Source organism: Dysidea avara, chromosome 6, assembly GCF_963678975.1.
Source record: "Dysidea avara chromosome 6, odDysAvar1.4, whole genome shotgun sequence".
Lineage (NCBI taxonomy): Eukaryota > Metazoa > Porifera > Demospongiae > Dictyoceratida > Dysideidae > Dysidea > Dysidea avara.
The window spans coordinates 28,432,735-28,446,420 of record NC_089277.1 but is presented as its reverse complement, the minus strand read 5'-3'; the positions used below and the strand labels follow the sequence as shown (position 1 = coordinate 28,446,420).

The following is a 13,686-nucleotide window of genomic DNA, read 5'->3' as shown; positions in this document are numbered from 1 at the left end:
AAAAATTTAGCGTGTTATGTTCAAAGTTATGCTTTCAAAACCAAGATTATGGTCTAGGGTGGTCGGTTGTTTTATTGGAGTATATCAGCCTTTCATTAGAGTAAATGACTGCTCTATTACTGTATCTCAATTGTATTTCCGCAAATTGTGAATACTCAGCCATGAAACAAAAACTAACAAATTTGCACATTTTTTTTGCTATGAAATGCAGCATTGAGGTGTACTGTGTTAGTGTAAATTTAGTGTGCACATTGCACCTTTTAATTATAAATCTTGAAAATTGTCCTATTATACTGGCATAATGCTTGATGATTTTGCTAGCCTATTATGCTTGAAATTTTGTAGCATAATTAACACAAGCCTACTTTAAAGTATTATACTTTATAGTTGCACTGGATTCACTAAAAGCCATAATTCTCAACTTTATAGCCTTTTTGTAGGCCTGTATATAGAATTTTTTGCTTAATTTGTGCACATTAAATACACTTTCTTTTTGTGATTTAGCAAATTCAGCACTTCAACTTGACCACTGCTCCCTGTCCCCCTGGACATGTGCTTCACTCTACAGATGAAGGGGATGAGTACCAGTGTCAGTGTGACAATGATAATGATCAAAACATCATTAATTGTGCATCTGATGAAGATAAAATAATATTAAAGGTACACAGTGATAAAATAATATTTAAGGTGATGTACGCACAACATATAATATATTTGACCCAATCTGGAAAAAATGGTCTTATCACCTATTTAAAAGTATCAAGAAATTCCGGTTTTAAGTATTAAGTGTGTTGTAGCTCGCCAATGGTTGAAGTTATGAGTACCAAATTTTCACACGTTTCACACCAATTCCTTACCTTCCAGAGCATCCACTGTGCAAGTAACCAGCAGCTAAGTTTCCTGTCAGTTTTTCAACTGAAGTTGGCTGTATCAGGCAAGCTCCAAAAAGGGAGGGAGGCGAGGGCCCGGAAGGAGGGCAAGAGGCTGTTTAAAAAATTGAAGAGGAAGACGTAGGGATGAATTAGGCTAAGTTATGGGCCATTCAGGTCTCAAAACTGGCTTTAATGAAAGGAAATTCACAGCATAGATCTTTATTTAACACCACGGAGCTTTATAGCCACATACAGCTATCCTCAGGCCAACCAGAGCTCCATTAAGGCCCCACATCGCATGTACGGATCACCACTGGGCCTGGGGATAGCAGCCAGCAAAAGCAGACCACTCGATTCTAGCCGATTTTGATTGTGAAATTAGATAGTATATTCATGTTGCTTTGTGTTCTTAGTGAAAATCGAATTTGCTGACATGGGAGATAAGACTGAACTAGTTGCATATATACAAGTGTAAGGAAAAAAATAGGAATTTTAAGCTCGATTAGGAATCATAGAAAAAAAAAGTTGGGAAACAAGGGAGGTCACCTATACCTGCAGATATACTAGTGAACATTTAATCCATAATTCAGTCTATACCCAAGACCAAGACTGAATTAGGGATTAATCTTTACTAGTATAATATTATCTGTAGGTATAGATGACCTCCCTTGCTTCCCTACTTTGTTTTTCTATGATCCCTAATCGAACTTAAAATCCCTAATTTTCCTTACACTTGTTTGTTTACTTTTTTGTAATATGAATGGTGAACCCGCGCATGCCACATCAAAAGAAACGATAGTGCCAGAATAAATGTTTTCGCATGAACGCGTACCCCAGCTATCAAATACTTTTTCTAAAGTCCATTGTGCTTCGTTTCCAGCTATGTTCAGTCCGTTATACAGCGCTACAAACGAAAAACAGTAGAAGTGCCTCTGCAATCAACCCAGTCACCATGAAAATACGATGTTTTGCACACATCAACTATCAATTACTGCCTCGAAAGTGCAGCAGCCATTATGCTTCGCTTTTTCAGCTATGTTCAACAGCGTTACAAACTAAGAACAGTGTTAGAATCACCTCTGCAATCAATTCAGTCGCCGCAGAAAATACAGACGATTCCTGCTTGTGCTGTACTGTACTGTAGGGAAGCCATGCATTGTGCTACCGCGAATCGACACCTTGGTCTGTCAGCAAAAATATGGGACACAAGGGAGGAGGACAAAGGTAAGTCCATAATGCATGCATTGTACGTACTGCGGTATGCCAAAAGGCACGTCTCCGGATGAAGTTCTCCACTTTTTCAAACACACTTTCTGTAACAACTTTAAACAAGCTGTAGGACCAGGTGTCCTACAGACCTTTGCTGTAAAGCCTTAATAAATGAATTTTAAAAAGTGACGTTAAACAGTGAAAAAAAGCAAGCCCATAGCCTTAGCCATTATCGAATTACGCTTGAAGGGAGGAAGGCAATCAGGCAGGCAGGCAGTTAATCAGTACAAAATTCTATTGAATATTTTTTTTTTAATCGTATAATTCATACTGAAGGCACTTTTGGGCTTGGTCATACCTAATCAATACTGCCAAGGTGCCAGGATGGTATTGTGAAGCTGGTTTTTGAGTGATTTTTTGGCCAGAAAAAGCCTAATCTCCATTATTCCTAATAATACAGTACTACTGTACTGTATGATATTATTATATGATTCATCGTTCTTTTACATACGTCATCTCTCCTTGTCTTTCATTGCTGTAATCCCTATCAAAATCTTCACGTATATTTTCATTATATTAGTACAAGTATGTATTAGAAAAAATAAGAATTTTAAGTTCGATTAGGGATCATAGAAATATAAAGTAGTGAAAAAAGGGAGGTTGCCTATACACCTGAAGATACACTTAGTTTAGTGGATATTCAATCCCTACTTCAGTATGGCAGAAGTACGTAGGGATTTAATGTCCACTAGTAGTGGACACTAAATGGTGGTGGTCTTCAGGTGTAGGTGACCTCACTACCTGTTATTTCTATGATCTCTAATCGAACTGAAATTTTTTAAATTTTCCCTTATACTTGCTTGTTTACTTTTTTGTAACATTATTATGGCTGGTGAACCCATGCATACCACATTAGAATGGAAAGAATGGTGCCAGGGTTATTGTTTTCACCTAAATTACTGAAATAGTATAGTGTCTATTACGCTTTGTTTCAGCTATGCTCAGCCTGTTACAAAGCAACACAAATAGAGAAACTCTATGGGAAGGACCTCTGTAGTCAATCAGTCACAATGGAGAGCTTAGATAATTCCCATCTAATGTAAGGAAGCCATCACGCAGCACTGTTGTACTAATACAATTTTTAAAATCATTAATTTATAAATGAAGTAGGGTTGCGGCGAGATACTCTAATAAAGCAGTCACATCAATATCAAACAGTATGGTAGTACTGTTTACATAGGGATCCCCCATCAAACATCTAATACGGCATTGAAAAAGGAAAACACTTACAAGTGGCCAGATATAGAATTTTAAAGGAAACACTGAGATTTCCATTAGGATCCCCCAAAAATGAAGCGCACCACCTAAAATGCCACCTTTACAAATCATTCTAGAAACATGTTATGTGACAAATACGTATCACCTTTATGGAATAGTATTAGTCTATCTGACATCAGATACAGCACCAATAGCAAGAAGCAGCTCGATATAGAATTTTTTTTTAATCACCAAAACTCGAAATTTCATCTGACTGCCAGCTTGCCTGGCCACAGTCACAAGGCTGGAGGCCAAAAAAAGCAGTGCACGGCCACCATTTTATGCCACTTAACAAACTCACCAGTGGGATGTACCTTCTGACCAGGCTGGAGACCAAACAAAACAGTGCAGGGACACCGTTTTACGCCAGAATAACAAACTCACCAGTGGCATGTGCCTTTTGGAGTTCCGACAAGTGTGTACCCTCTGCACCTTGTCTTTCCTTTAATCTTAAATCAGGCTGATTGTCTTTTTCTTCATGCAATGCAACCAGACCAAGGCATTAATTTACCATATTAACACCTTCCTTGAGCAGCATTATTAGACGTCACAAAATGCTTACACTCTGCAGACACCTTTCAAACACTTACGCTTGGTAACTTCAAGATAGGCGGTTCGAGACAATGCCCTATAATATTTTGGTTGGTTAATAATGATTGAGTGTGGGAACCATACCTCTTAATAATCTATTTACTCAATCACGATGACCACACCCCTTATTATTGGTCTAGCTGCATTCATAATGGTAGTGCAACGAAAAAACGCTCGTGATAGGCAAACACTGACTCGAGATACTCTTATATAACAGTCACCCTAATAGAACAGTCACACTTGTATAGCTGTATACTATAATAAAAGAAACCAAACAAACTAGTATATTAAAAGCTATTAATTTAAAAATGAAGTAGGGACCCAAACGATGAAAGGTATTGAAACAAGAGATGAATGATGGTATTACAGCATAGCTCGGAGGGAAAATCCCTACTTTGGCATTGAATAAAATGATTGTTATAGCATGCCAATGTAGGGTTTTTCCCACTGAGCTATGCTGTAATGTAATACCATCATTCATATCGTCTTTCACTGCTTTTTATTTCTTGAATTCCTACTTCATTTTAAAATTATAATATACTAGTGCGTATTACATAGCTGTGCTATAACAAAAACCGAAATTGTTAATTTAAAAAAAGAAGTAGGTCTCCAGCTATAAAAAGTAGTGAAATGAATGATGATAGTTATAGTTACAAATCCTTGCTTTGGCATGTCACCACCACCTTTTCAATGCCAAAGTTGTGATTTTCCCACATAACTATTAGCTACCATTCTTGTTTCATTACTTTTTATCATTGGAACCCTACCTCATTTAAAATTAATAATTTTCAATTATACCAATTTATTAACTTTTTTTGTAGCTATGTTATATACATGTTGTTGTGACTGCTTTATTAGAGTATGTTGATCTCCATTGTGTCAAGTGAGATTATGGCATGGTTTGCCTTGTCTAGTTTTCTAAAGCAAAACTGCAGCTGCTGCACGATTGCAGCTACATGTAGATCATTAGGAGTTGTCATCGCAGCACACTGTGATCATTAAGGGCATTGTGACTTGTTCTGATTATTTAGGGTCATGGTAGGACCATGCGATCATAGACTATTCCATAAAAATGATTTTCATTGCTAGGGACCTGCTGATTATGCTGGCATACGTAGTGTTGAGCATAATAGGTGCCTACAAGCATTGAGCATAATACTAGCATAATATGCAGAATACCTTGTGCCATACTATAAATCCTTACTTGTCAAAATGCAAATCACAGAAAAAGATTGACATATTCTAATAGAATCAGTAACTCTAATAGAACAATCAGGCAGCATACTGTTCTATTAGAGTGTTTTGATATTTTCTCTTTTGACAAGTGTAGATTTATAGTGTCTACTTCAGCCACTTATTATTTTCCATAAAGTACACAATTATTAGCAAAACATAGGAACAGAGATATAAATGTTAAGCATAATAGGCAAAAATTTTGAGCACTGCTCACAAACATATTAATAGATAAAATAAAAAGCATAATCATTGGGTCCCTATTCGTTGCATATTTTTAACAGCAGCATTTTGGCATTTTAGAGGAGACCCTATAGTACTACCATACTGTTCAATAACAAAATTGTAGTTGAACTTCTTTAAAGGAACTTCTCTTCTCTTCTTTCTCACATATTACATATAACAAATGTGCAGTATTACTGTACTGTATATACTAGGAATCATGAAAGTTTTTACTTTCTCACAAAAAGTGTTGACCAGAAACTAGACTCACAATACCTTCATGGTATCTAGGCAGTATAACCCAGTCCGAAAGTGCATTTAGTAGGACCTAAAATACCTCCAATATTATTGGGTGTTAAAAAAAATTCTACATTTTTAGTGGACTTTTCTACTGACTGACTGACTGACTGACTGACTGACTGACTGACTGACTGACCAACCGACCGACCGACCGACCAACCGACCGACCGACCGACTGACTGACTAATGCCTTCAGACAAGCATAGCTTGATAACGGCTAAGGCCGGGCTTGGTTCTTTCACTTTTGATGTCGCTTTTAGGCATGCATCTATTATGCCAGTATAATTTCAGGAATGATAGGTGGTTGAAAGAATTTTGAGAATAATAGGTGAATAGAATTTCCAGAAAGAATAATTGGAAGATTTTGGAGCATAATAGACTTAAGCCCAGTCGCTTTGTCCAGAGATGTACCTTTTGGCATACTGCAGTATGTACAATGCACACATCATGGACTTCTTAAGTTACTTTTGTCCTCGATTTCTTTTTGCTGACAGCTCAAGATGTCAATTCGCAGTGTCGATATGCGGTAGCTAGAAGGATAGCTTCCCTACGGGAATCATTCATATTTTCCATGGTGACTGCAGAGGTGCTTCTCCTACTGTTCTTCATTTGTAACACTGTGAATGGGCAGAATGTAACCGAAAGCAAAGTGTGATGGCCACTTACAAGTCAGTAATTGATAGTCGGGCCATGCGAATTGTCCATATTTTTTTGTGGTGACTGGAATGATTGCTGAGGGGCTTCTTCCATTGTTATTCATTTATAGTGCTGTGTAATGACTGAAAGCGAAGTGTTATGGCGAGTCACTTTCAAGTCAGTAATTGATAGCTGGGGTGTACATTCAGATGAAAACGTTAACTCTGGTGCTCTAATTTCTTTTGATGCGGTATGTGTCGGTTCACAGTTATAATAATGTTACAAAAACGTTAAGTTAAGGAATTTAAGTTCGATTAGGGATCATAGGAAAAAAGTAGGGAAACAAGGGAGGTCGCCTACACTTGCAGATATACTTACTAGTGGACATTTAATCCCTAATTCAGTCATTGGTATAGATTGGAGTAGGGATTAAACTGTCCGCTAGTATATCTACAGGTGCAGGCGACCTCCCTTGTTTCCCTAATTTTTTCCTATGATCTGTAATCGAACTTAACATTCCTAATTTTTCCTTATACTTGTCTTTAAAAGCCATGGCCAATTCTATCACTTCTAGTCCTCTATAGTAAATTTAAAAGTCTAGTCAGAAAATGGTAGCATGGAAACATATAAATATGAAAGTTATAGTCTAACTTGCATATAAAGAAAACTAAAATAGTTTTTATATGCATAAATTATATACTTCATATACATACTACTGCACTATATGTATATGAACTGTAGAATTACAGTATAGCATTATGGTCATGACTTGTATTTATAGGAAGGCCAATGGGCAACTTATGTGGACACTGGATTAGTTCATGGAATGCTGGAATACTATCATTGCCCACCTGGTTACTGTCAATGTAGCAGAGTAGCTGACAGTAGCAGCATATGCAATAATGTATATTATTATAATGATGATGATCGCCAGTGTGTCTGCGACAGAAAAGGTACATGACTATAATACCCTACAATGTAGTTGGCAGTCAAAAGTTTAGGGGTTGAGAACTTTTTTAATGGGTGATTGCCATATCAACCCTAAAATAACCACTAGTCTATTTTTTGGATGTACACAGTCAATAAAGTAGGAATTTTACAGGCATATAACCCCTGGCCTGTGTATCTCCTTATTGTCAACATCAATGCAAATAAGAATACTTTAGAATTAACGTAAAACGTAATGGTACAAATTTACAAAATAAATTGGAATTTCAACTAGAGTAGGGACCATAGCACATTATTAAAGTTACTGAAACAGTTAAGCTGGAGTAGTGCGTGATATTAACCCTTTAGCCCTGAACGCCACTATAGTGGCTTTGGTTCTTAAAAACAAAAGTTGTTTTACGAAAAATACGTGTTTTTACATACAAACTTGGGCTCCTATTACTCCGTGTAGGAACCACCTATTGCTTCGTGGTTTGCATTAAACTACTCACGAAAGATAGATCTACAACATCATATAACTTTAACTAACCTCATTGATTCCGTCTCTCCTTTGTGACAGGTAGTAGTATCGTCGTAATTATCGCCTTAAAATGGCCGAAAATTCTTTCAAACACAGATTCGCCTTACATCACGTTTGATTGTGCTACAATGCTCTGGTAAAGCTCTGTTAACTGCAGAGTAGCGTGGTCCAAACCGTATATTCATAGGATATTTTGTTTACGAGATATATGAGTTTGAACACATGTGTGTAACAAGAGCCACTATAGTGGCATTCGCATTAACGGAACACTTTTTATTAACTTTGGGACCAAAGGGTTAAATCACAGTAAAACAATAAAAAGTGTTATATCCCTACTGTGCTCAATATACCATAATGAAAATGTACGGTAGGGATATAACACTTCTTATTGTTCTATTGTGATTTAATATCATGCACTACTCCAGCTTGCTTCAGTACTTTTTATTGATGTGCTATGGCCCCTACTATAGATGAAATTCCAAGTTGATTTGAATACTTGTTAGTTAACTATTTTTGTAAAATAAATTATTATGACTGTGAACCCACGCACACTGCATCAAGAGAAAAAAATGATGTCACTCGTCCCAGCTATCAATTATCGTCTGAAAAGTGATAGTATCCATTATGCTTCGTTGTCAGCTATCTCCAACTCATTACATAGCATTACGAATCAAAAAACTGTTCAAAAAGCACCTCTGCAATCAAAGGAACCACTATGAAGGAGGACATTAGTAAGTCCATGAAGAATGCATTGTACATACTGTGGTATGCCAAAAGGCATGTGTCCAGCTTAAGTGACGTTGAACATTGAAAAACTCAAGCTTGTAGTCTTAGCCGTTATCTTGTCTGAAGGCATCAGTCAGTCAGTCAGTCAGTGAAAATTCTGTTAATTTTTTTGAAAATTTCATAGCAACTTATTGGGTCTATCTGAAGGATTGTTTGGGCATAGTTTTACTTAACCAATACTGTCTCATCATCATCAGGGAAAAGTGAGGCTGGTTTTTGGGTGATGTTTTTTCATGGGCCCGCTGGTCCCTACTATACAGCACTATCATACTGTATAATATTCACTATATTAATGCACATGAACGATATAGTTAACACAGGTAAGCATCATTGTAATGTATTTACATCATGTACCAGTACATAGGTGGATCTAGGAGACACTGTTGGAGGATGAGGGGGGGGGGGCACAAGAAGTTTTAGGATAAAAACAATGTTTATTCTACTATGAGGAGAAGACTGGAATTTTAGTGCACAAGTTATATTTATTTGCATTACTAATTAGGTTGGCATATATAGCTGGATGAACGAAGGAAATAATATTATATTCTAATACTTTAGTTGGATATCTTCTGAAATGTTTTTTAAAAATTAGACATCCTAGGTTTGAGTTTGAGAGAATTTTGATAGTTATTGACAAAATTAATTTTATGCTTTGCAATTCATGTATTAATCTAGAAAATTCATTAGTTTATCTGAGGTAAAACCTGTTTATAGTAAAGTGTATTATTAAATGCACAAAATAAGGCTGCATTGTTATAATTTGCAAATAATATCATTTGATGATACTAGTATTGTGACCTCTCTATTAGAGTACGCATATCAATCTTCACATAAAATTCAAACCAATTAACCTAAATTTCTTCACAGTGTACAGCTTGTAATAACTGTACTGTGCATTTATAACTGTTGTCTCTTATTTGGCCATTAGTTTCTGTACTTCAGTACAGTGTAGTACTGCCACAATATAGAGAAACTCTATATCATATATCACCAAGGTTTATGTCACGATATGAACATATATCACGGTGTAGAACTAACTGTAACATTGGCTAAATGCATTTTGCTACTGCTTTACAGTTGAGACAAGTGGCTGGCACTACATAGGCACTACATAGAAACCTTAAAATCTCCCAATTTACTTTGGGGTTGGTTTGTTTACCACACTACACCATCAACACATAACTTAATTAAATGCCAAATACCATATGTCTGGCCTCCCACACATCGTTATCCTAAGCGGCACCACTATTGCACAACCATCGATATAACCGATTGACTATATCATATCACCACCTTGTTATATCGATACTATTGATGTATCGATATATCGTAGCAACACTAATATAGTGGTCCCTCGATTATCCAAACTCGTTGGGCCCTGGGTGTGTTCAGATAATTGAAAAGTTAAGCCCATTCATTTATATACAGAGCCTTGCTCAATTACTCTAATAGAATGCACACCTTATATACATAATACTCTAATAGAGCAGTCATCGCTACAGTTCGGATAACCGAATATTCGGTTAATCAATGGCCGGATAATGGAGGGACCACTGTACAGTGTAAATGATTCCCAGCTATTTTTGGAGTCATTATGGTGTGGTAAGCAAGTCCAAGGGGACAAGAGAAGGGAGGGGGACCCCTATATCTGCCTATGTACCAGTATGTAATGCTTGCTTGAAAGAAAAATAGTGTGTCTCTGACAGTGTTTTGTAGTCGTTTCATGTAACATTTATTCATTACTTTATTTGCTACATTTTAGGCTATTTATGTGGAAAGTGTCTTGGAGATAAAGGAGTGAGTGCCCTTTTCAACAAGTGTGTTTCTTGTGGAAAGGCTAGCATACTGCTGGTCATATCACTAGGTAAACTGAATATGTTTTGTATATTACACAACTCTATTATTATCGTGTACATAATTATAATTCATACCTGTCGTAGTTATACTTGACATCATTGTGATTACAAGCATTTTAATATGCTCAACATCAATCAAGTCTTGGTTGTACCCATTTCTCTTTTATGTTCAGGTAAAGTAATACATAAGTTACGTAGCTTGCATTATCTACACAACATCTTCCATGTTCAAATGCACATGTACTTGTAGTGCGAAACTGATAATGAATAGTTAATAATAATGTACACACCATACTTTTACAGTTTTTGTAAAACAATCACATGAAGGTTTATAATTCTCATTTCAGGTTACACCTTATCTTGCTCAGTACTTTCCGGTGACATTTTCTGCTGTTCATCCATATGTAAGTATGTTTGAATGCATTGTACGTGTATAATATGCATGCGCATGAGCAAACATAATAGAGAATAGAATACAATTGGTTTACACATGTATGTATGTAACATTCACCGTCATCTTAGAATTGCTATATACATAAAGACCTCACAAAATTGGATTACTTATACGCAACTGTAATCCACCAAATGGTATCCATTTTGTACATACATAGTTACATATATATGTACGTATGCATATATGAAACATCATCATAAGTTTTATATCGTGCATCCATGCAATTAGTATTAATTTTACATATTTGCAGCAACAGTAATTTTTCTCTCTTCATTGTGCAATCACCAATAATTATTTGAAAGATATTACCTTTAATTGTAAATTTGTTTTACCGGAACATCAAAATATATTCAAGGAAAATCACCCACAATGACTGACCTAAAATTATCACAGTTAGAGTAAGATATAGATACACCCATATGATACGTTAATACAGCAATCAATCCCTTAATTCAACATACAATACGTAACTGCTCTTTTCAAGGACAGCAAAACACCATCTCATAGCATGTGTTAAAGATCTACGTACCTGCAGCTACAAGGGGTGCTAACAAATACACTGAAAATGCCATAATATGTTTTACTGTGAACATACACTGTACATGTACTAACTTGTGTATGTCATCAGTTATGACAAAATTGGAAGGATTTAGTACACTGTAAAGTAAAATGTGCTTTGAACATGTAATAATAAACTTCCCAGGTCCAATTATGGATTTTTGTCTCCTTTCTCCACTTTTTCAAACATACTTAATGTAATAACTTTATACAGGCTGTAGGACCAGGTATCCTAGAGACCTTCAGCACTTGTGCTGTAAAGCCTTAATAAATAAAAAATAAAACAAGTTGTTGTTGTGCTACTTCTAAAAACCAGGCGCCATGCAGCTAGCTAACTCATCTGGAATTATCCAACTATGAAATTGTTATATAAATAGGGTTTTTGGTTGTGCAATAATATATTTATTATTAGTGCATAATTTTCATATTTCATAATTCATGAAATTTTTGTAATTCTTTTAATTACGTTGCTATGCGCTGCTAAGGAAGTGCTTGTTAAACAAACTGCATATTACGCACAGAATTATCTTCTGAAATGTTTTATAGTTTGACTATCATGTTTTTTCCCACAAATTCTCTCAACAAAGCCTCAAAGCTGCTCTCGCGTACGTAAGGGATACGCCCCCTTTCAACTCAAAGAGATAGGCTATTCCTAGTAGTCTACGAGGCCTGCACCATTGTTTTTCAGTTGTTAAACACCTGTAAAACCCCAAAGGGAAGGTAATTATAAAGTCTAAGGAGAGTCGCCACACCCGTATTTCAGACCGCCAAAAAGAAACCACCTCAGAGCAAAGTGCAGAAGTTTAATACAGACTTCATTTTGCTTTTACTTCTTACTTAAAAGCTGCTTTTACCATTATTTAATGATTTTGCTCACGTGGGTGTGTACGGACAAACATAGATAGGTACACACGCACACATGCGCACACACACACACACACACTTTTACGAAAACAATTTCAGTAAACCAGGCGCGCCCACAGCCGGTCCGGTGCGTGCCTGGTTTAAATAAACCACATGTATAAGCAATAATATAACTTGACTCAATAATATTAATGTTTGAATATTTTCATTTAATTATAGCTACACTACATCAGCAGTGCTACTAGTCTCTACTTTCCATATGATTTTTGTCTCTACCCTGGAATGACTGCATTAGTATCCTATACTCTAAGATATCTACCACTATTGCTGGCTGTAATCATCTCACTGATACTTTATGTTGCTAACAAGTATGCATGTAGAACACTTTATTTGTGCATGTGCCATTTTTTGCAGTTTTCCTCAATTTTTAAAGTATGGAAAAAATTAAAAGCAATAAACACTGGGTACATGATGGAGTTGTTAAGTACAACCTCTGTGGGTGATGAATCCAATTGTTTTATTTATACATTTTCATCATTTCATTTTAGGTATTTTCACTAATGTGCATATATTTTTTTATGATAATAGACAATTTAAACTTGGAAAGAACATGCTGCTATCATGGAGTGGACTATGGGTACTTATAATACTACTTAGCACAGATGTGTTGAACACTTCACTGTCCATATTGAATTGTCCTAGTCTCAGTGATGACAGTGGGAGTAAAACACTGGTAAGTAACAACTCCCAATATCTCAGAACCTCTATAATCGGAAATCTGTGATTGTATTAACTGCTGTGAGTAACTTTTTTTTCTTTTTTCATCATGCAAACATTGTCACTATTGTGATGATGCAAGCCAAGAGTTAGTGTTATTATACAACTTTCACACCTCTGGAAAGATAGTGCTTATACCACATATTGCACAGCCTCAGGATGTAAGCAAGATATTATATGCACTACCATAATGAGATATATGCACTGTTTACAGTGGGCACAAGTGATTTGCCCGATACAGTATATAATAGCACAAGCACAAGGGCCACAGGCCCAAGTGTGAGTGCTTCACAAGTGTATTAACTGTATACTGGGCCTTTAATCATGGATAACCTACGTATGTAAGAATAATGACAAAGTAATACTGGGGCCAAATGTAAGTGTGTCAACATGAGCATGCAGAAAACTTTGATTGTGGGTGTGCAGTTAATTAATTAACAAACCCTTTCATTGCTAGATTTTCCGAGAGACCATACAGTCTACAACAAAATTGTGCTATACAAGCTTCACTCTACACTAAACTACTTAGTTACCATACCTCTA

The 13,686-nt window shown here is 36.1% G+C and overlaps 1 protein-coding gene across 4 annotated transcripts in view; it reads left to right on the top strand.

Annotated features, from left to right (window-relative positions):
* The window catches only part of LOC136257266 (uncharacterized), a 56,574-nt gene that overhangs the window by 27,882 nt on the left and 15,006 nt on the right, over positions 1-13,686 (top strand). For all 4 annotated transcript variants that reach the window (XR_010701874.1, XR_010701875.1, XR_010701876.1 and 1 more), the window contains exons 10-16: positions 505-660; positions 7,162-7,333; positions 10,397-10,498; positions 10,575-10,663; positions 10,838-10,894; positions 12,586-12,734; positions 12,955-13,099. Coding sequence is in view for 1 of the 4 variants with exons in the window: in XM_066050359.1 (XP_065906431.1) it covers positions 505-660; positions 7,162-7,333; positions 10,397-10,498; positions 10,575-10,663; positions 10,838-10,894; positions 12,586-12,734; positions 12,955-13,099 (870 nt within the window). In the remaining 3 variants the exon portion in view is untranslated. The remainder of the gene's footprint in view (positions 1-504; positions 661-7,161; positions 7,334-10,396; positions 10,499-10,574; positions 10,664-10,837; positions 10,895-12,585; positions 12,735-12,954; positions 13,100-13,686) is intronic.